The sequence below is a fragment of the Herpailurus yagouaroundi genome, unplaced genomic scaffold (assembly GCF_014898765.1).
Source record: "Herpailurus yagouaroundi ecotype Mexico unplaced genomic scaffold, PumYag 188, whole genome shotgun sequence".
Lineage (NCBI taxonomy): Eukaryota > Metazoa > Chordata > Mammalia > Carnivora > Felidae > Herpailurus > Herpailurus yagouaroundi.
In genome coordinates this window covers 30479880-30501211 of record NW_024412419.1, presented here as the reverse complement: position 1 = coordinate 30501211, position 21332 = coordinate 30479880, and the positions used below count along the sequence as shown (strand labels likewise).

Genomic DNA, 21332 nt, shown 5'->3' with positions numbered 1-21332 from the left:
TAATTTATTTTAATACGTAGCCAATTTACTAAAATTCCTCTATTTTCTTAAATATGTTTGTAGTCAGTTGCCTTGGATTTTCCATGTATCCACTTGTATAATTTGCAAATAATGATGATTTTATTTCCTCTTTTCTGTTTTTAAACATTTCTTTCTTGACTAATAGCATTGGCCACCACCTCCAGAATATGGTTAAATATTTGTGATGAAAAATGGACATCCTTGTTTTGTTCCTGATTGTCAGTACCTCTTGGGTTTTTCCATTATGCATGATGCTAACTTTGAATTGAACTTGTATCTTATCATATTAAGGAAGTTGGCATAGTGTTTCAAAATTAAGAAGAAAATTTAGATCTTGTATTGACAGAACTGTTGCAAGGGTAATACACAGAATTAAAAAAAATTTTTTTTTAACATTTATTTATTTTTGAGAGACAGAAAGAGTAAGAGCGTGAGCGGCAGAGGGGCAGAGTGAGAGGGAGACACAGAATCCAAAGCAGGCCACAGGCTCTGAGTTGTCAGCACAGAGCCCGATGTGGGGCTCGAACTCACAAACTGTGAGATCATGACCTGAGCTGAAGTCGGACACTTAACCGACTGAGCCACCCAGACGCCCCCACAGAAACCATTTGAGGACAAGTTGTCAGCTAATCTGAAAGCCTGTTGTTTCCCACCAAATACTTTAAAAGTGTTTATTTCCTATAATAAGTACTATCTTATGTAACAACATATAACCATCAAAATCAGGAAGTTAACACTGGATATATTACTACCATCTAATCCTCAGACCCCATTCATGTTTCATCAATTGTCCTAATAATGTCCTTTTATAGCCAAATCCAGTTTAGAATCATACATTATACTTGGTTTTCATGCCTTTTTAGTCTCCTTCAATCTAAAACAGTCTTTCCTTGACTTTTATGACCTGACACTTTTGAACATTACAAGAAACCTAATGTAAAATGTGCCTCAAGTTGAGTTTGCCTGTGTTTCCTTATGATGCATTTCGGGTTATGCATCTTCGGCAGAAATACCACAGAGGTGTTCTGTGATCACCAAGAAATAACACAGATATTCCTGTTAATCTTTTTTGTTTTTCTTTCCAGGTAACTCTATCTTCTCTGCAATCTTTCTCTTTAACAGTTCTGGGTCTTTTATTTTTATTAAATATTTAATCCAATATGTGAATTGACAGAAAGATGGAGAATTAAGTGTACTGGGAACACAAGGAGTGGTTGGTGGGTTCAGAAATGAGTCACAGTAAAGACTTTTCCAGTATTATGGACTGAAGTTTGAGAAGCATCCAGGGACCACGATGGAGACAGAAGTATAAAACTTGCCGAAGGATATATAGTGGAAGACATTGATCGTTGATGTTATTATTACTTTGATTACATAATTATGCTGATTAGATTATTATTTTTATTAAAGCCATTTTGAAGAGTATAAAGAATTCTATGCCAAAGCACTGTTTGGTCAAACCAGTTGGACTATCGTATCCTTTTGTCAGGACTTCCATTTTTGTCAGCTTTAAATGAAATTATTATTATGCTTACATAAAATAATGATTGCCTTGTAGAGTACATAATTTCAAAAGGTTTTATGATCATTAAGTGTAGGTAGTGTAGATATTTGATGCCTTTTCCTTGTGTATACAATTGTTTTTGGACGATTTTTAATTCAATAAGATGGAAATAATCCTTTTAATTGCAATGTAACTTTTTAAAAAATATAATTTATTGTTAAATTGGCTTTCATGCAACACCCAGTGCTCATCCCAACAAGTGTCCTCCTCAATGCCCATCACCCACTTTCTCCTCTTCCCCACCCCCATCAACCCTCAGTTTGCTCTCTGTATTTAAGTCTCTTATGGTTTGCCTCCCTCCCTCTCTGTTTGTCACTCCTCGCCTCCCCCCACCCCCCCACTTCCCTTCCCACATGGTCTTCTGTTAAGTTTCTCAAGTACTACATATGAGTGAAAACATATGGTGTCTTTCTCTGACTGACTTATTTCACTTAGCATAATACTCTCCAGTTCCATCCACGTTACTGCAAATGGCAGGATTTCATTCTTTCTCATTGCCAAGTAGTATTCTGTGGTATATATAAACCACATCTTCTTTATCCATTCATCAGTTGATGGACATTCAGGCTCTGTAACTTTTAAGAGCTTACTGAAACGAGAACAAAAACAGCACTACCTTCATTTTGAAAGTTATAAGATGCTTGGTGAATTGGATTTTATGTTCATTATGGCAATGAAAAAACAAAGGAATGTTATTCAAATGGAGTAGAAGTAAGTTTAGTGGCTCACTCACTAAACCTTGGTTGGACAATCCACAATTTCTTAGGGATGTGGTAAGGTCATCATTAAATACAAGTTATTGCTTGTTAAAGCACTGTGGAAATATAAATAACATTGTCATTTGGGTTAATGTAATAGAAATGGAAGGGGAAAACATGAGAACAGTGAAATTGATATAGCAATCCTTGAGGGCCCTTAAATGCCCTATGTATTACTTTAACTAGTTAGTGTTTGCAACACAGTTTCAGTTCCTTAAGTGGAAGTTACTATTTCAATTCTACATGTCTTTATAGATATTCTGGAGAGCCACTTTGCCCAAGCTGTGTTTCTGAAGACATGAGTTTTACAGTTTGTTTACATATTAAACTGTAGGGTTTGTTTTTGTTTTTGTTTTTGTTTTTTTGTCTTTATTCCTTGGAGGGGCTAGGAACCTCTGGAGGGCCATTGTCTCTGATTTTCCTTTTTTGAACTTTCACTTTTTTCCCTGCATATTAAATCTCCTAAAAGGAGGTGGGGTGAAAGGTAGGGATTGAGAAAAGGCAGCTACTTTTCATTTGTAGGGGAGGTCCAGAATAAAGTCTTTCAAGACAATCTCAAATCCATCATAAGATTTAAATATGTAGTGAAGCTCTGAGAACTGTTACTTTGCGATGATATTATAAGAACTCATGATTTGATTTTCCCCTTTTCCCCATCTTCATTTTTTATAAAAGAGAAATCCCCTTAATGCCACAAACATTTGAGCAAACTATACTGTATTCTTTGCATATGTCTGCATTTATATTGATTGTTTTAGATTATAGACTCTTAGAGGATATACATTACCTGTTTTAACATCCCTAGTCTGAAGTAAAATGTGTATTTAAAAAAAAGATTTTTCCCCCTTGCAATCAGTGCCTTTCTATATGCTTACATATTTTGTGACATATATGTAAAGGAAGCATATTTGCCTCTAAGTGCCCTATCATCCAAGGGTTCTTTCTTCAGCTGAGTTAAAAACTTTTTTTGTTAGGTCCAAACTGAGTTTTGTCTTCTTCTTCTTTTTTCTCTACTCAGGCCCAGATTGCCTTCCTTCAGGGGGAAAGAAAAGGTCAAGAAAATTTGAAGAAGGATCTTGTGAGGAGGATCAAAATGCTGGAGTATGCTCTTAAACAGGAAAGGTAATTCAGTGGGATGGAAGGCTGTGTTCTCTTTAAAGACTGGACTAATTTTTCTGTTATTCCTAAAACAAATCCAAATGTTAATACTTTATACTTTTGAATTACAAAAATAGTACCTGTAATGCACATTTACAAATGGTTGTAATATTGAATGTTATCGTGACTGTTTAATGGTCATGAACAATAAACCTATTTGTATGATTTTTTTAAAAGTTTAGCAACATTTTCCCCCTGCCCTGTCCTTTCTAAGGAAATTTATGTGCTTCCTGAGCTGTCATGATCCATTTCTTTATGGGATTGAACTCGTTTTTGAGTTGTAAAGGAAATTTCTCTAATGCCTTTTCCTCATCATCTGGTATTCAGTTCGGTGTATTTTCTTTGGGGAAAAAGCAGACTGGATTGAGAACTTTTTTCTAGACTTTTTTGGTATTTTGTTCCTTTGCTATGAGCTATTCGTATCTCTCCAGAAGTGAATCTTCTCTTTCGATGTTGCTAGTGTTTAACCTCGGTTCACAGGGAAAGGACAATAGGTCATAGATGAGAGTTTAGGAAATTTTTGTATGAATTATAAGTGTGTATGTTTTAACAGGTGGTCTTTGGAATTTTTTGTCAGCAACATGAGACAGTTTTTTTGTTTTAGGTAATTGAGTACTTGATAGGCAATACTGAAATTCTCTATTTTGCTTGTTTTGATCACATGCTTTTCTCACTTTTTTTTAAGTTGATGAATGGGCTGTTTGCAAAACTGTCATAAAATAGCATTTAACAGATAATATTTATGGATATCAAGAAATAGATTAAACTTTATTAGAACTCATTTTCACCTTTACGTGAGATCTTTAAATGGCACAAGAAATTGAAAACACGTTGACCTCTTGGTAAAAAAGAGATGATTCTTTTTTATTCCTTGAGAGGTTGATTAGGTTGATTGAAAGCTGTATTGGAGAGATGGTATGGGTGAGGAACTACTTTTAAAAGTGTGCAATTTGGGAATATTTGAGATTTTAAGCAATTTAAATTACAGGTGTCATCAAAGAGAAAGAATAATAACATTAATGGCAACTTTATTAAGTACTGTGCACCAGGCCCTGAGGTTTAAAAACTAAGTAACTTGAGTTTGTAGAGTTGCAAAGTTGTAGTACAGCTGTGATTCAGATCCTGCAGGTCTGTCTGATTCTGAAGTCTGTACTCTTTACCATCTATCATAATACAGTAGAATTAAAATATACAGGTACTCAAGTAACCAAGGATATTGCATGCATGCGGTGTGTGTGTGTGTGTGTGTGTGTGTGTGTGTGTGTGTGAGAGAGAGAGAGAGAGAGAGAGAGAGAGAGAGAGAGAGGCCCTCCTCATTAAATATAGTCATTGCTCTATCCATTCAACTTAAGCACTGTGCTGGAGCTGAGTATAAACAAGGTCATTGTCCTTGTCCTTAAGGGCTCAGAGTAGCAGGAAACAGACTTGTAAACCACAAAAGTGCAGTGCAGTATCATGAGTGCTATGGAAGATGTCTGTACAGGGTAGGTACAGTGGGGTCACAAAGAAGGGAGTGGTTATTTGGATCTGGAAGGTAGAAGTAAGTAGAAGTGAGGATGTAACAAGAGGAGGTGAGACTTGAACAGCAGGTGTTTGCCAGATAAGCAAGGTTCAGGAAGTAGAGAGTGTATGTTTGGCAGGGAACAAAGCAGTTTGGTGCGTTCAGAAATTTACAGTCACGGTGTATGGAGGAGGGTAAGATGTTAGTTGTGATTTGATAAGTGATGATAGATGTGGGCAAGAACCAGATCATGGAGAGCCTAAGGAGTTCAGAATTTTATCTTACATATAATAGGAAACATTGAAGGTTTTTCAAAACCTTTTATTATAAAATTTCTCAAGCTTATAGAAGTTTCAAGAACTACATGCCCTTTACCCAGATTCACCAGTTGACATTTTGCTATATTTACTGGTATGCTCATTCTGTAGACATACTGCTTTTTTCCTGGATCATTTGCTACTTAGATGAAGACATTATACCCTTTATGCCTCTAAATACCTCCGTATATATCTTCTGCGAACAGGGACAGGGACATTCCCTTTTATAATTACAACTCATTATCAAAATTAAGGAAACTTAGTGTTGATATAGTTCTATTGTTTAATATAGCCCATATGTTCTGGTGATGATCTTTATAGCATTTTTTTCCACCAAATACCCCAGTAATGATTTTTATAGTATTTTTTTTTCCTGGTCTAGGAATGCATGTTGCATTTAGTTGTTGTGCAGTTGAAAGGAGCATGGAATAGTGTGAAGTAGATTTTAGAAAGATCACCCTGACCTCAATATGGGGATGGACTGGAAAGATCTGTTAGTAGAACCAGGAAGATTCTAATAGTCTAGGATGAGAGATTATAACATAGTAGCTGCTAGAATAGAAGAGGCATCAGCTATGAAACATTTTAAGTAGAATCCATAAAAATTGGAGATGACTGGATATAGGGGATGAGGAAGAAAGATGATTCAAGAATGATTCCCAGGTTCCTGGCTTGAGTCAAAGTTTTGTTAAATTATCAAATGAATTAAAGATTAAGAAATGAGGGTTGAGGGGCGCCTGGGTGGCTCAGTCGGTTGAGCATCTGACTTCGGCTCAGGTCGTGATCTCACAGTTTGTGGGTTCGAGCCCCGCATCAGGCTCTGTGCTGACAGCTCAGAGCCTGGAGCCTGCTTTTGATTCTGTACCTCCCTCTCTGCCCCTCCCCTGCTCGTGCTCTGTCTCTTTCTTTCTCTCTCAAAAATAAATAAACATTAAAAAAAAGAAAAAAGAAGGGTTGAAAAGCAGATATGAGAGTAAGGCTCATGACTAGAGATGTATACTTGGGGCTCATTAATGCTGTGGATAAAGTTGCAGGAGTAGTTGAAACAAGCAGTTGAACAAGTTCAACAAGTAGTTGAAACAAGTGTTGTGGGAAGAGAAGAATCAGCCAGAGCCACAGGAAATGGAAAAGTTTGAGGAAAAGGGAGAGGAAGAAGAACCAGCAAAGGAACAGTTGGAGAAGGAAGGAGAGAGCAGTATATTGCAAGCAAGCTAAAGAAAGTGGGAGTTTGACAATTGTAGATGCCACAACGACTCTAAGTAAGCTGTAACCTGAAAGTAGTCATCCAGATTTGCCAGGTCAGAGCTTGTAAATGGCCTTGCCAGAAGAGCTTCAGGGAGGTAGCAGGAACACAAACCAGATCACAGGGGTTTGAGGGGTGAGAAGGTCAGATAAAGTGGAGACAGATATAGTCGCTTATTTTTCCAAGTAGTTTGACTTTGAAGAACAGAAGAGATAAAGAACTGGCTGGGTCTAGGGAAGACATTTTGTTTTCTTTCAACTAATGGAGTTCTCCTGGAAAAGATTTTGTATCTTCTGAGATTTATGGAATGATTTGAGGTTATTCCTGATACTATGGCACTATTTAAGTGTAATAAATTAAGGAGTAACAGAGCATTTCTTTGTGGATTAGAGTCTTAAACATTTCAGTTCTTTAACTCTGAAATTATTTTTCTAATGCCCTAACGCCAGGAAGTTTTACAGATTTTGGAGTTGTAGAACATTTCAGTTCTTTTGATTCTGAAATTATTTTGCTAATGCTTTAAGCAAAGAATTTTTAAGAAGTTTTTTTTTGAGAAGCATAAATGTAAAGAGAGTAATATCTTCTATATACACCTCCAAGCCTTAGCAGTTAATGTTCCTGTCAGTCTTGCTTCATCCTGATCTATTTTAGAACAGCAAATTCTAGACGTCTTTTAACCTGACACATTGTCATTTAACCTGACACACCTAAGTGTAAGGATCATAATTTAGAATTGCTGTGTTATTGATTTTCTAAGTAGTCCCATTTAAAAAGATCCAAAATTAAGTGAAACTGAATCTTTAACATTACAGAAAGATTACTCATCTAGCAATGAATTTATTTAAGGCATTCCCTAAAGTATAATAGAATATGCAAAATGAGCAAATGTATATCTAATTTTTCAAGAGTACACAGTGTGTAATTCAAGATTTACTCAGGAACTTCTATACTGAAAAACCTTAAATACTATATAAAATACAATTCTGAAACATTCCATTTTTCCCTGTTTCTCTCTTACATCTGCACTACTGTAAAAACCCATATGTCCTCTTTGCCTGTAATAATTCCATATTCTAATTCATCTTCCACGTTCACAGGATTCACTTTTTGAAATACAGATTGTTCTATCCCTGCTTTAAAATATCTAGCTAATTTCCAAGTTCTTTTTTTTTTTAATTTTTTTATTTTTTTTATTTGGGACTTCAAGTTCCAGATTGAATTTTGTTTTTTCCTTCCCAAGTTCTTAGTAGAACCTTTTACAGCCAGGCCCCTTTCTAGTCCTGTACACACACACACACACACACACACACACACACATACACATTTTTTTTTGACCCATTGTGTATTTTTCCCCCACTTTTTCTTCTGACAGAAATACTCTTCATCAATTTATTTGTCTGACTAAAAACTACTGGTTTTTTAAGGTTTAGCTAAAATCTCTTATGTTACCTTCTTTTTGGTAGCTCTCCTTGACACCACCTTTGACAGAATTAGATAATCCCTTTTCTGAATTCCTATAACATTTGATGTAACGCATAACTCTTTTTAAAAAAAATGTTTATTTAGTTTTGAGAGAGAGAGAGAGAGCGCAAGCGGGGGGAGGGCAGAGAGCGAGGGAGATACAGAATCTGAAGCAGGCCCCAGGCTCTGAGCTGTCAGCACAGAGCCCCATGCGGGGCTTGAACTCACTAAGCATGAGATCATGACGTGAGCCGAAGTCAGACGATTAACCGCCTCAGCCACCCAGGCGCCCCTGATGTGACTCCTAACTCTTAACACAATGTGCTGTAGTTATTTTAATCTCTGTCTCTTAGGCATCTCCTTGCTCCGCCCTAAACTGACTGTAACTGCAGGTCTTTCCCATCAGCCAGCACAGCACCGGACCTGTCACAAGAATTCAGAACCTGTCCATTGATTTAATCAAGTTATTCTGAGCATGAACATTTAAAATGTGATTTGGATGCTGTGTCATATTCCTAGCACATTATAATAGACTTTGAAACAAAAGTATAATGGGACTTCTTTAATTATTATACAATTTTTATGCTTTTTTAACCCAATAAAGGCCAGTTGGAAGGCCTAGCCACGTATCGTACGTAGAGTTCTTAGATAGGAGATCTGCTATTTATTTACAATCTGATTTAGACAAAAAGATTAGGGAACAAGAGGATTGGTAGGTAACACAGATCAAGTATTAAAACTGTAGGAAACAATATGAGTGAATTTAGCATATTGGCTTCAAAAGGAATGTTACTAAGTTGAGAAGAGTTCTGGGAGTAAATTATTTTTCAGTGAATTTAACAGTTCAGTAGAGAGACCCTGCTTTAAGGGAACACAGCCTGTGGTAAACACAACAGTTCTTTATTTTGTCTAATTTTTTATGAAATGTCAGTTTATAATATGTTGTTTTTGTTACGTATATTGTAAAGAATATTTTCTATTCCCTCTTTTACATAAACTCTGTTGCAGTTTTTCCTAAGACCACTAGAATGCACTATAGTGTAGTATTTTGTGTTTGAAATGTTTTTCTATATATGTATATAAATGTACTCCGTAATATTTTGTTGATGCTTTTATTCTGCCCTCAGACCAGATACTTTCAATTGCTATTTGGCTTCTAGGAGGTATTGTTATTTTGTTTCATTGTAGATGAAAAATCTGAAACTTGACAGTTACATTAAGAACCTTATTTACTTTCTGGTAACTGTAAGTAAAGTGGCTTTAAATATCACTGTCTAATAATCAACATTATTACAAATACATTGAAATAGACTAGGAAATGTTTAATCTGGTGATGAAATCTTTGTGACTCACAGAAGCATTAGGAATAGAGAAAAAGATACTCTCGTTGATTTGGAACAAAAATATTTACTAAAATTAAAAAAAAGAAATATATGCATATTGTTAATTAAGCAAATAATACAATTTGGTCTCCTTTATGTATCAGTTCATTGATTTCCTTTCCAAAAGGAAATCTTAGTAACTAATGGCTTATGTATTATGTATCCTTCCAGAACTCTTCTATGCATATTAAATATATATACATATATAAAGCAAATATCCTTTTTTTATTTCTAATGGGTATATATTATCACAAAACATTTTATACGTATGTAAAACATATAAAGACTATTGTAAAATCTATTCATATACCCACCACCTACCTTATAGAACATCAGCTGTTGTAATTTTCATGTTTTCTTAAGATTCCCCTCTATATAAACTTTGATTTTTCTGTTGTAACTGCAAATGAATATGAATCCAGTACTTTGCACGTTTGAGCAAATAATTTTCCTTTATATCATTTTTGAAATGATACTGAAATATTGAAACTTTAAATATTAAATATTAAAATATTGAAACTTTAAATATTGAAATATTTAAACTTCTTTATGTTAAGTACTCAATTAGTTTTATAAAAAAGTTAACTTTCAATTTGGCTATATTATCCCTTCATTCCTTCTTCATTACTTTGGTTTTTCAAATTATTGTGTAACCTTTTTACATTGAATATTACAAATGGCCTCAATATTTTGGGGAAGCAAACCAATCAAAATATAGAAGTACACGAAGTAAGTATGGATATTTTTGTTGACCTTTACAATTTTTACCTTATCTGCATTATTTTTCTGATCTCAGATGATTAAATCTGAGATAGTGAAATCAGGTTAGCCATAAATAATTACATTTAGCTAGCTTTTAAAGGGAAATAGATAAGAATTTCTGTTTATAATTCTTCCTGATTGCTTCCTGAAAAGGCAAAGGATATCTTGATTATTAAAAAAAATTTATTCATTCCTACTGAAATAGCTTATTCAACATGAGTGATTTGGGCTGGTTCCCCCTCCTTCCTTTGGATTGTTTACTATAATGCATACTTGGCAAATCATAATTGCCTGACAAGGCAAGGGGTATTACAGATGATTTAAAACACTTTTTGGGTATAGTTGATACACAATGGTACATTAGTTTCAGGTGTACAATATAGTAATTCACCATCTCTATATGTTATGCTATGTTCACTACATTTGTAGCTACCATGTGTCACCATACAATGGTGTTACAATATCATTGACTATATTCCCTGTGGTGTGCCTTTTATTCCTGTGACTTATTCATTCCATAACTGGAAGCCTGTATCTCCTACTCCCCTTCACTCATTTTGCCCATGCCTCCAGCCCCCTTTCCTCTGATAATCCTCAATTTGTTCTCTGTATTTATAGGTCTGAGTCTGCTTTTTGTTGTTTACTCATTTGTTTTTTAAATTTCACATAGGAGTGAAACCATATTTGTCTTTCTCAGTCTGATTTATTTCACTTAGCATAATACCCTCTAGGGTCCATCCATGTTGTTGCAAATGGCAATATCCCATCCTTTTTTATGGCCGCATAACATTCCATTGTATATACATACCACTAGATGACTTTTCTTTTTAAATATGTAAATTTTGAGAAAGGTTAGTCTTCTATAGGCTTATTTCACAATCCAAACTTATCTACTGCTTTTATAGTAGAATTGTACTTTGGCGATCATCAAGAAAATTTGAATACTATAGAAATTAGAATGTTATATCGTTCATTTGTAATTATACAAAGATTTGTGGTTCTCAGTGTTATTCTATTTGTTATGATGGCACTTGATGGTATGACAACAATAAAATAATAATAATGACAAGCACTTTTTATTACTACTTTGACACCATGGAAGGCTATGATGACTACTCCTATTACATATCCTAAAGTTAATTTAAATATATTTTAAGATGGTTTGTATTTTCTTATTTCTTTGTTAGAGCCAAATACCACAAGTTGAAATATGGGACAGAATTGAATCAGGGAGATATGAAGCCTCCAAGCTATGATTCTGGTAAGCTAATTTTAAAGGAAGTTTAAGTGCTTAAAAAGAAGTTGATACCTAGTTTTTTTGTAGCAATAATACTTATGATGGCAAGTTAATTTCTAATTATTTGCATATTAGTTATTTTTTCTGACCTCCTCATTTTTGGCACCTAACATTTAGTGTCATTTAGATTATTTTCCAACACCTTCCTTCCTTTTCCCTCTTCCCCTTTCTTCCTCCTCGTCCTCCCATTTTCTCCTTTGTTCTCCACTTACTGGAAGTACCAGAATTCATGGAGTAATGCACTGACATAACTGTGTCTTGTTGGGTTTCCCCAATGTTAATGGGAACTTTGAGATGTGCTTTTTACAGTACATCATGCCCTTGAAATCCTGAGAGAAAGAGAAGGGATGATGGAGTTCAGAGACTTCTCAAATACAGAGAATTCCTAATCTCCTCAACCTCATCCCTCAGCTGCAGGTGCAAGATTGTTTTTGGACTGTCTTACCCATGGGAGTTTTCTGCAGCCAGACCATCTTTTAACAGCTAAAACTTTTATTATCTTTTTGTGTTATTTCTTCTTTTTTCTTTTCCTGTCTTTTCATCCCTACAAAAATAGCACTTTGTAAGCAATTAGATATTAAGGAATATAGATGTAAATGACACATTAGTAGGTATAAGGGATAGTAAGAAAAGTTGTTCAAAAGTTACCATGTTTCAAATGAGAATGTTTTGACATAATTTCAGATTAAATTTCAAGATCAAATATCTGAAGATCTCAATTATTGTTTATATCATTTGCTGAAATACATGCCTTGGGCTAGGTGCTTTGTGTATATTAGCTTCAGATAGTTACTCATAAAATAGTTACTCGTAAAGATGACATGGCTCTAATTTTACCTAAGTGAAATTTGAACCCCGAGAAGTGGAGAAACTTGTACAAGGTCACACAACTATTAAGTAATGGGAATATGGATCTGAGCCGTGGTCTGTTGACTCGAAAATTCACATATATATTTTTGAAGTTTATTTATTTAATGTATGTAATCTCTATACCCAGCATGGGGCTTGAACTCATGACCCCAAGGTCAAGAGTTGCATGTTTTTTCTGCTGAGACAGCCAGGTGCCCCATATGTATAGAATCCAAAATTCATATTAGTCCTATTTTACTACACTGCTTTTTTTTGTTTGTTTGTTTGTTTATTTTGAGAGAGAGAGAGCGAGCGAGCATGAGCAGGGGAGGGACAAAGAGAGAGAGAATCCCAAACAGGCTCTGCACTGTCAGTGCAGAGGCTGATGTGGGGCTTGAACTCACGAACCATTTGATCACGACCTGAGTCGAAATCAAGAGTCTGATGCTTAACCACTGAGCCACCCAGGTGCCCCAACCACACTGCTCGTATATTTGACAATGTATGAAAAAAAATTTACAAAGTAAGTTCTGAACGTGCCACTGATTTTATAATTGAATTCAGTGTACGCATTTCCACAGCTGAATATTGAGTCCTTGAGATTTAGAGTGGTACCAGTTGATCATTGGCTCGTTTTTTTTGCTTTGTTTTTTTTAAATTGTTCTGTCTTACTCTGGTGTCTCTTCTTTTGAGTTGAGATACACTTAAATTAATTTTGTTTTCTTTTTTTAAATGTAGGCTATTTGTCAAAGGCTGTCCTAAAAGTTACCTTGTCTGATTCACAGAAGGGATACAATCAGTACTTTTATATAAAGTAGTTTATTTCCTAAGTTTTCAATACTAATTTAGGAGTAAACTTTTAATTTAGTTAATGTTTTCAATATTAATTTAGGAGTAAACTTGCACCTAGTAAAGGTCTAGTTGCAATATATACAACATGTTTATAAGTAAACAAGTGGCTCTAGAAGAAGTTTGACTTTTATGCGTGTAAGTTCTTAACTCTGCCCTGACACTTTAAATACCTGAGGTGTTAATCTTTCTGAGATTGTTCTGTTCCTTATCTGAAACTGGGAAAAATAGAGGAAATAGTTCCTAACTTTCAGGTTTATTTTCTTAGTATACAACACATAGTACCAAGGGTGATTTCATCTACTGATCTTTCAAACTATTTATTTACAAATATTAAATATGTAGTGCTTGTCAGACCTAGCACCAGATTCAGTGAATGAGATAACAGTGCCTTACTGGATTTTTACAGGGGAGATAAGAAAAAAGTGATTGCAATAAAATGACCTGTATAATGGGGAAGGTAATAGGTGTTAAGAAGCACAATAGCAGGGGAACCAAGTCTAGGCTTAAGCAGTCAAGAAAGGCTTTTTTGCAGGAAATGAACAGTTAGCGTCTGAAGGACAAGTAAGAACTGGCCAGGGAAAGTGAACTTACTAAATTATTGTTGAATGAGAGGTAGGAGAAAGACAGAGGGAAGATATATGGCACATTTGAGAAATAAAATAACCGGCTAGTAGAGGAAGGCCGGGGAAGGAGTGTTTCTAGATGCAGCTAGAGAGTTAACCAGAGGGGCAGATGGTAAAGTATGTTACACGTGTCTCGTAAAATATGTTAAGGATTCTCATTTTATCCTAAGAGTTTTGAGAAGGCATTTGAAGGATCTTAACTCTCGTGATCAGATTTGCTCTTATACCCCATGGGCGGCAGGTGTAGCAGGCATATGAGAGAGGATCTGGGTGGGTGATGGGACACACCTGGCTGAGTGTGGAAAGCTGCCTTCGCAGGGCACTGACAGTGGAGATGAAGAGGGTGGGTGTGTTCAGGAAGTACTTAGGAAGTAAAATCTGCAGGAATTCGTTCTTGTTTCTACGTAAGGGATGAGAAACAGGGACACTCAAAACTCAAAGATGGCCCCCACACTGCCAGTTTTGCAAACTAGTTCAGATGTAGATTTGGAAAATGATGGGTTCACTCTTGGATTTATTTGTCAGGCAGTCAAGTGAAGCTGGCTGGTAGACAGCTGGCTGTGTGGGTCTGAAGCTCCAACCAGAGGTCTGGGTTGGATATGTAGATTTGAGAGGCCTCAGCATGTAGTACCGAGGGCACTCAGGTCGCTGGAGAGGAAGAACTCACCCAGGGACTTAATGCACAGTAAGAGGAGGACCAGGATCTCTAATACAAAACTGGTAGAAGAGTAGAAAGCCGGAAAGGAAACTGATAAGAATTATCTTAATGGTGGGAAGGAAACCAGGAGAAGGGAGGGATTCCACAGGAAAGGACTCTACAGCACCGTGAGTAATGGCCAGAGGTTCTTAAGAGTAGCCTTAAGATTTAGCGATACATGGGTCATTATTTTGGGCAGTTTTAGGAGAAGGGTGAGGGTAGAAACAAAGACATGAATGGAAAATGAAGACTCCGTGTAGTCATCTTTCAGGAAGTTTAGATTGTGAAGAACAGGGACAGCTGAAAGGATCCATGGGGTCAAGGAAAGTGTGTGTGTGTGTGTGTGTGTGTGTGTGTGTGTGTACACATGTGTGCAAGTGTTTCTTAGAAGAGGAGCAAATAAAAGAAAGAGAAGAGGTATTTAAAATAGGAAGGTATCTGAAGAAGTGATAGGGACTGGATTCTGAATTAGCTGGACAATGCTGGGAGGAGTATGTCTTTTATTGTTCCCAAGAACGAATGTAGAAGTTAGGTGTTGGGTTTGTGAGTTTGGGTTTCAGTTTGGTGGTGGGTATTTAATATGATAGCTTTATGTGTAAGACTGGATTATCTGCTAAGAGTGTATGACAGGTTTAAGAAAAGTAGAGAAGGTTTAACATAATAGTGAGGAGGACAAACTGATAACAAATAGTAGGATTGAGAAAAGCTAAGGGTCCAGTCAAGGTGTGTGATCATGAGTTTATATAGAAGCATTGGTTTACACCCTTGACAGCTTGGGTGGAAGTTAAGTAGGATGAAAATAGTTAATAATGGAATTCATTGAATTTATGGAGAGACAAAAGGAAGGAGTAACTTGAGGATATTGGCTAAAGAACAGTTGCAGTGATAGACCGTGAACTAAAACTAGGGAGGGAAGGAAGTGAAGACAAAAAGGAGGCTAATGGGTAAAAGTAAGGGGATGGGCTGTTGTCTGGAGCAGGCCAGCACACTGGTGTCCCGTAAAGGGCCAAGTAGTAATGTTTGGGCTTTTTAGGCCATATGTTACCTGTTGCAGCTACTGAGCTCTGACATCCTAACATGAAAGTAGCCACAACACATGAATGAGTGCAGCGGGCCACGTTTGACCTGCAGGCTGTAATTTGCTGGCCCCTGATCTGAGGTCCCAGCTAAATGAAAGAACTAGTGAGGTGGGAGTATGAGCCTGAAGGATATGCTCAGAGAGTGAGTTTGCATCTGTGTCTGTTCTTCATAATGACAGGATCTGAGGTCTGACAGCTAGAGAGGGTGGTGGTTGTGGGGAGGCTAAGGTGGATCACCCACACGAATGTTAACTGCTCAAGATGATGTAAACGTTTGGTTGCAGAGGAAGCATGTAAGCCTGGTTCTGAGCGTTATCGAGGGATTCGTAGGTGACAGTGATGAGGACAGTGACGAGGAGAGGGTCGAAGGTGGTGTCTTCACCACAGGGTAAACTTTAAAGAAGCAGGAATTTTCCTAGTGCTTGATCTTTTATCCATTTATACTACTTTTGTTTAAACTGATAATCCAGACATTTTCTGAAACATTTTTCACTGTAAAATTCGTTTCCTTTCTGCCTTTTTTTTTTTTTCCTGTTTTGTTCTTTTTCCAAACCTTCACATTTCTGTTTTAGGAGAATATTACCCCAGATTATGTTAATCTTATTTATCTTTCCATAGTTCAGTTTCTTCTATTTAATATTAGAAGGCAGGTACTTATTAAAAAATAGAATATTTTTATCCAGAGTGACAGATTCTACCTTTTCATCACGATGTTTAAGACCATTTACATTTCACGTGACTATCGATATGGTTAGATTTAAAGTTCCCACCTTGGCTGTTTGTTTTGTTTGTTCAGTCTGTTCTTTGCTCCCTTTTCCTTTTAGATTTCTTTTGGATTCATCTAGTTTTTGTTGTTTTTTGTTTTTTTTTTTTTTACGGTTCTATTTTCTCTCTTGCTTACTTATTAGCTATAACTCTTTGCTGGTTTGGTGGTTGCTTTAGGGTTAATAGTATACTTCTTCTTTTTTTTTTTTTTTAAATCGCCATCTATCTTTGAGTGACAGTATACCACTTCTGCTGTAGCATGAGAACCCACGTATTTCCATTTCTCTCTTTGGTAGTTGTTCTCACATATTTTCTTGTATTATATTATAAGTCACACTACATTCATTATTTGTTGAAACAATCAATTCTCTTTTAAAGGGATTTTTAAATAATACAAAAAGTATACATTTCCAGTGCTCCTCATTCCTTTGTGGGGATCCATATTTTCTGGCATCATATTCCATCTGCCTCAAGGGCTTTTATGTATCCTGTAGTATGGGCTGTTGCCGATCACTTCTTCCAGCCTTTGTGTGTCTGAAACATCTTTATTTTGCTTGCTTGCATTGTTTCTGATGAGATACCTTCTATCGAACTTACCTTTATTCCTCTGTATGTAGAATGTGACCTTTTTCTCTGGCTGCTTTGAAGAGTTTTCATTTGATCATTGGTTTTAAGCAATTTCATTATGATGTGCTATGGTATAGTTCCCAGGTTTCTCCCCCTCCCCCCCCCCCCATTGTATTTCTTGTGCTTGGGATTTGTGGAGTCTCTTGGATCTGTGGGTTTATAGTTTTCATGAAACTTGGAACTTTTCACCCATCATTTCTTCAGATACTGTTTTTTGTTCTCCCTCCCTATGCTGTGATCTAGAAATGCTGTCCAGGCAGCGGGAATAATCACAGGGCTCACCGTGCTTCTCTTCTCTCAGGGATCATCTTCCTCTGTTGCCTGATGTCCAGTGTCTTAACCATGATTTCATCTATTTTGTTTTGTACTTGTTACAAGCAGGAGGGTAAATTGGGTCCCTCTTCTCCAACTGCACTGGAAGTACGACTCAAGTACTTTTAATATTACCAAGCAATTCAACTCTTACCACTTTAGATAAAATCCTCACTTTTTTTGATGTCATTTTTTTTAAACTTGGTAAGGTAAGAGTGAATCTGATAGTTGACTGAGAGAACTGTGAGTTTTAACTTGGATAAAGAACGGTGGGAAAAATTAGGTTCACATGTACAGAAGTTTTATTTTAATCCAAGACTTTAAAAAAAAAATACGTTACCCAGGGAGTCAAATTTTATATCAGTATACAAATATACTTTTTTTTTTTTTTTAAAGAGGGTGAAGATGCATTCTTATTTGATTTGGCTTAATTTATTTTTTACTAAGATATAATTTACATAAGCAAAATTTGCCTTTTTTAGTGTTTTCACAAACATATATGGTCTTGTTCCTACTACCCTTCTTCCCCACTCTAATCCCTGAGCAGCCGCTAATCTGTTTTATGTTCCTGTAGTTTTGCCTTTTCCAGAAACTCATATGAATTCCAGGATCATACAGAATAAATATAGCCTTTTGATTCTAGCTTTTCTCACTTAGCACAATGCATTTGAGATTCATTCGTGTTGGTGTGTTCATTCCTTGTTGAGTAGTATTCCAATGAGTGCATGTGTCACACTTTGGTAATAACATCATGAGCTGCCAAAGTAGGCAAAGACAGTTGAGTATATCTGAGGATAGTATAGAAAGAATTCGGGCCATTACTGATGGGAAGTTAAATGATCTCAAAAGTTCTTTCACATCTGAAATTTTTAGTCTTTTGAAATGCCAGTGCACATGTTCTCACTTGGCAGGTATAGGTTACTTACTTCACTTAAAAAGGGGATGTATTTAGAACATACCATAGTGTATTCCTGAATTTGTGGAACCATTTGTGAACCATAGTTCCTGAATTTGTGGGTCAATGGAAGCAGATGTGTTGTTTTTCCTTAATATTGGGACATCATTTTGCCCTCTTTTTTTTTTTTTTTTTAAGTATACCCTCTGAAGTCATCCTATCCCAAAGTACTCTTATCTTTTTAAGGTATCTTAATCCCTCCCACCCGCCACTGTACTGCTATTTCTTTGGTATATCACAGAGCTTGGCCTAACTATTTTAGGAGAAAAATGAAAATGGAAGACCAAATTCTCATTTACTTATTTCTTTAATTTCTTCTCACTGTAGTGAGAGCATGTAGAGGGAAACAGAACTCTGGAGTCACATGTCATTTCAGCACCTTACAACTGTGTTTCTAACTTGGGAATCTTACAGTTAACTTGTAAAACTCATCTTGCTCATCTTTAAAATGGGGATTTGGGGTTTTAAAGATTAAAAAAGATAACATATGTGTTTTTAACATAGCATCTGGAACATAGTAAATGCTTAACATGAAAATCATAAAACAAATTTTCCCAATCTCTCTTATATCTCCACTTGAATAAAACCCTGTAAGAGATCACAGTTTCTTGCAGTTTGATCAAGGGCTGATGAAAAGTGTGAATTTTTTTTTTGTATTTTTAAAGTTGAGTCAGAGTATAGTTTGGAAATTCTGTAGTCCAGATTTATCACAGAGAGGGCTCTTTTCATTTTACTATCTTAAAAGGGTTCAGCGTCTACCAAATGATGAATTAAAGCTTTACAGGGCTTAGGTGGTTTTCATTCAAGGAACGTCTTCAAAAGAATACTTGAGGTTTTTACTTAATAACTAGTGAAGGAAATAGATGTGGATTGAAATTATTTCTTACCTATATCTACTCTTTACCAGACTGGCTTTTCTGTCATCATTCCTGAGTACTTTGTTCTAGTTCTGATGTGGTGCTCCATAATACTTTCATTGGACTCCTATTGTATGACTTGATTTGAGTCAGTCTTTGTCCTGGAGGAAAATTCTTAGGCTACTAGAGATTGGGAAAATGTCGTTATTTTAGTTCTGCTACTCTCAGGGGAATCTAGTAGCTATAATGAATTTATATTTTGTTATGGAAATTAGATTTAAAAAACAGAATTTACATTGTCCTAAAACATACCTTACAGTGTAGTTTTGCATATTCTGATCTAATAAATTTTTATTGGACATATTTTATGAATTGAGATACTCTCTAATGTACAAAGCAAGGCATTTTTATTATGATTTAATGTTTTCCAGATGAAGGTAATGAAACAGAGGTACAGCCACAACAAAACAGCCAGTTAATGTGGAAACAAGGTCGACAACTACTCAGACAGTAAGTATCCTGTGGTTAAACAAAGAGAAGTTTATTTCATCAGAGTACACGTATATATATCTATATATCTATATATGTATCTATAGATATATCTATATATAGATATATATAGATATATACATATATATTTTTTTTGCATTTGCAACTCAGTACAATAATATTATCTCTTTTATTGTTAGATTGCTGGTATGAAAAAACTTAATTGAATTACTGTTCCTTTTTCATATTACACATTTTCCCCCTGTGGTAGAATTCATTTTTTATTAAATATTAACAAGAATTACCAAGAATAAATTCTTTTATTTTATAATTTTAGCTTTATCAAAGAGTATATCTAATAAGTGTTTATTTATTTATTTTGAGGGGGGTTGGGGAGGGGCAGAGAGAGAGGGAGAATCCCAAGCAGGCTCCACACTGGGAGCAGAGCCTGACCTGGGGCTTAATTCCACAAACCGTGAGATCATGACCTGAGCCAAAATCGAGTTGGATGCTTAACTGAGTGAGCCACCCAGGCATCCCTCAGAGATTAATTTTAAGCTTCTAAATTTTAATATATGCTTATGTTTACATTTTAAAGAATTCTGTATTCCTAAAGTTATTTTTGCATCTTTTGTACATGAATATACGTGTGTCCTAATAGAAGTCTAATCAATATTAAGATGTAAAATTTTGGGTTATGTTTTTTAAACTTTCTATTTTAAATAAATTGAAGAACTTCTTTAATTTTCCCAATTTGCAGATATTGCACTAACATGAACTTTCTCCTATAAAATGTGTTTTGAGACTATAAAGAGGAAACAAAGCTGGAATGAGGTTCAGATGTCAGGTGGTAGGCTATAACCCACTTTACCAGCTCACTGCCTGGTTCTTGCATATCACATTTGAAATTGGTATTCTAATTTGTGCTTGAGTAAAATGAAATTTACTACCTGTTTTTGATTTTGGGGTTTCCTGTGAATAGTCTACATCTATGGTTTCCAGAGTGGATTTGTGCCAGCCATTCCTTTTGACTAATGGCAGAGAGAATATTAAAATGTGTCCTTTTATGTATTTGTTATCTATTCAAAGTTAAAGAAAATGAGAATTCACTAATATTTAATAAGTGGTTTTCACTGATGCCCTCACTTTGGTCTTAAATATGATTATGAATTTTTCTTTTTATAAATGAGTGTTCTTAAAGTGATGATTTTTTAAATGAGAAGTGGTTATCATAGTGAGCAATCTGAGAGAATTTTCAAAAACTTTTAAAAGATTCACAATCTGCCCCCTCAAAGAAAAGGTGACATTCTATCAATGAATAAAGAGGTTTTCTTTAGTAAAGCCAACTTACCTATGGAAAGAGCAGTTTTTAAAACAGTTACTTGTAATGTGATTTTGTTGACAAAGATAGGTATGTATCAAATGTTAAAAACAGAAAAATATAACACCTTTGTATTGGTTTGTAAGAACAACTAATTAAATTCAGGAAAGTTAAACATTTATTCAGATTTTAATCAAAACCTTTTTTTTTTTAAGTTTATTTTATTTTATTTTATTTATTTATTTTTTTCAACGTTTATTTATTTTTGGGACAGAGAGAGACAGAGCATGAACGGGGGAGGGGCAGGGAGAGAGGGAGACACAGAATCGGAAATAGGCTCCAGGCTCTGAGCCATCAGCCCAGAGCCTGACGCGGGGCTGGAACCCACGGACTGCGAGATCGTGACCTGGCTGAAGTCGGACGCTTAACCGACTGCGCCACC

The 21332-nt window shown here is 35.7% G+C and overlaps 1 protein-coding gene across 5 annotated transcripts in view; it reads left to right on the top strand.

Moving 5' to 3' along the window:
• STRN (striatin) overlaps positions 1-21332 on the top strand; it is a 91514-nt gene that overhangs the window by 28026 nt on the left and 42156 nt on the right. For 4 of the 5 annotated variants that reach the window (XM_040496510.1, XM_040496512.1, XM_040496511.1 and 1 more), the window contains exons 2-4: positions 3362-3465; positions 11355-11428; positions 19512-19590. In XM_040496510.1, the coding sequence (XP_040352444.1) occupies positions 3362-3465; positions 11355-11428; positions 19512-19590 (257 nt within the window). The remainder of the gene's footprint in view (positions 1-3361; positions 3466-11354; positions 11429-19511; positions 19591-21332) is intronic. The other variant, XM_040496514.1, reaches the window with a different exon arrangement.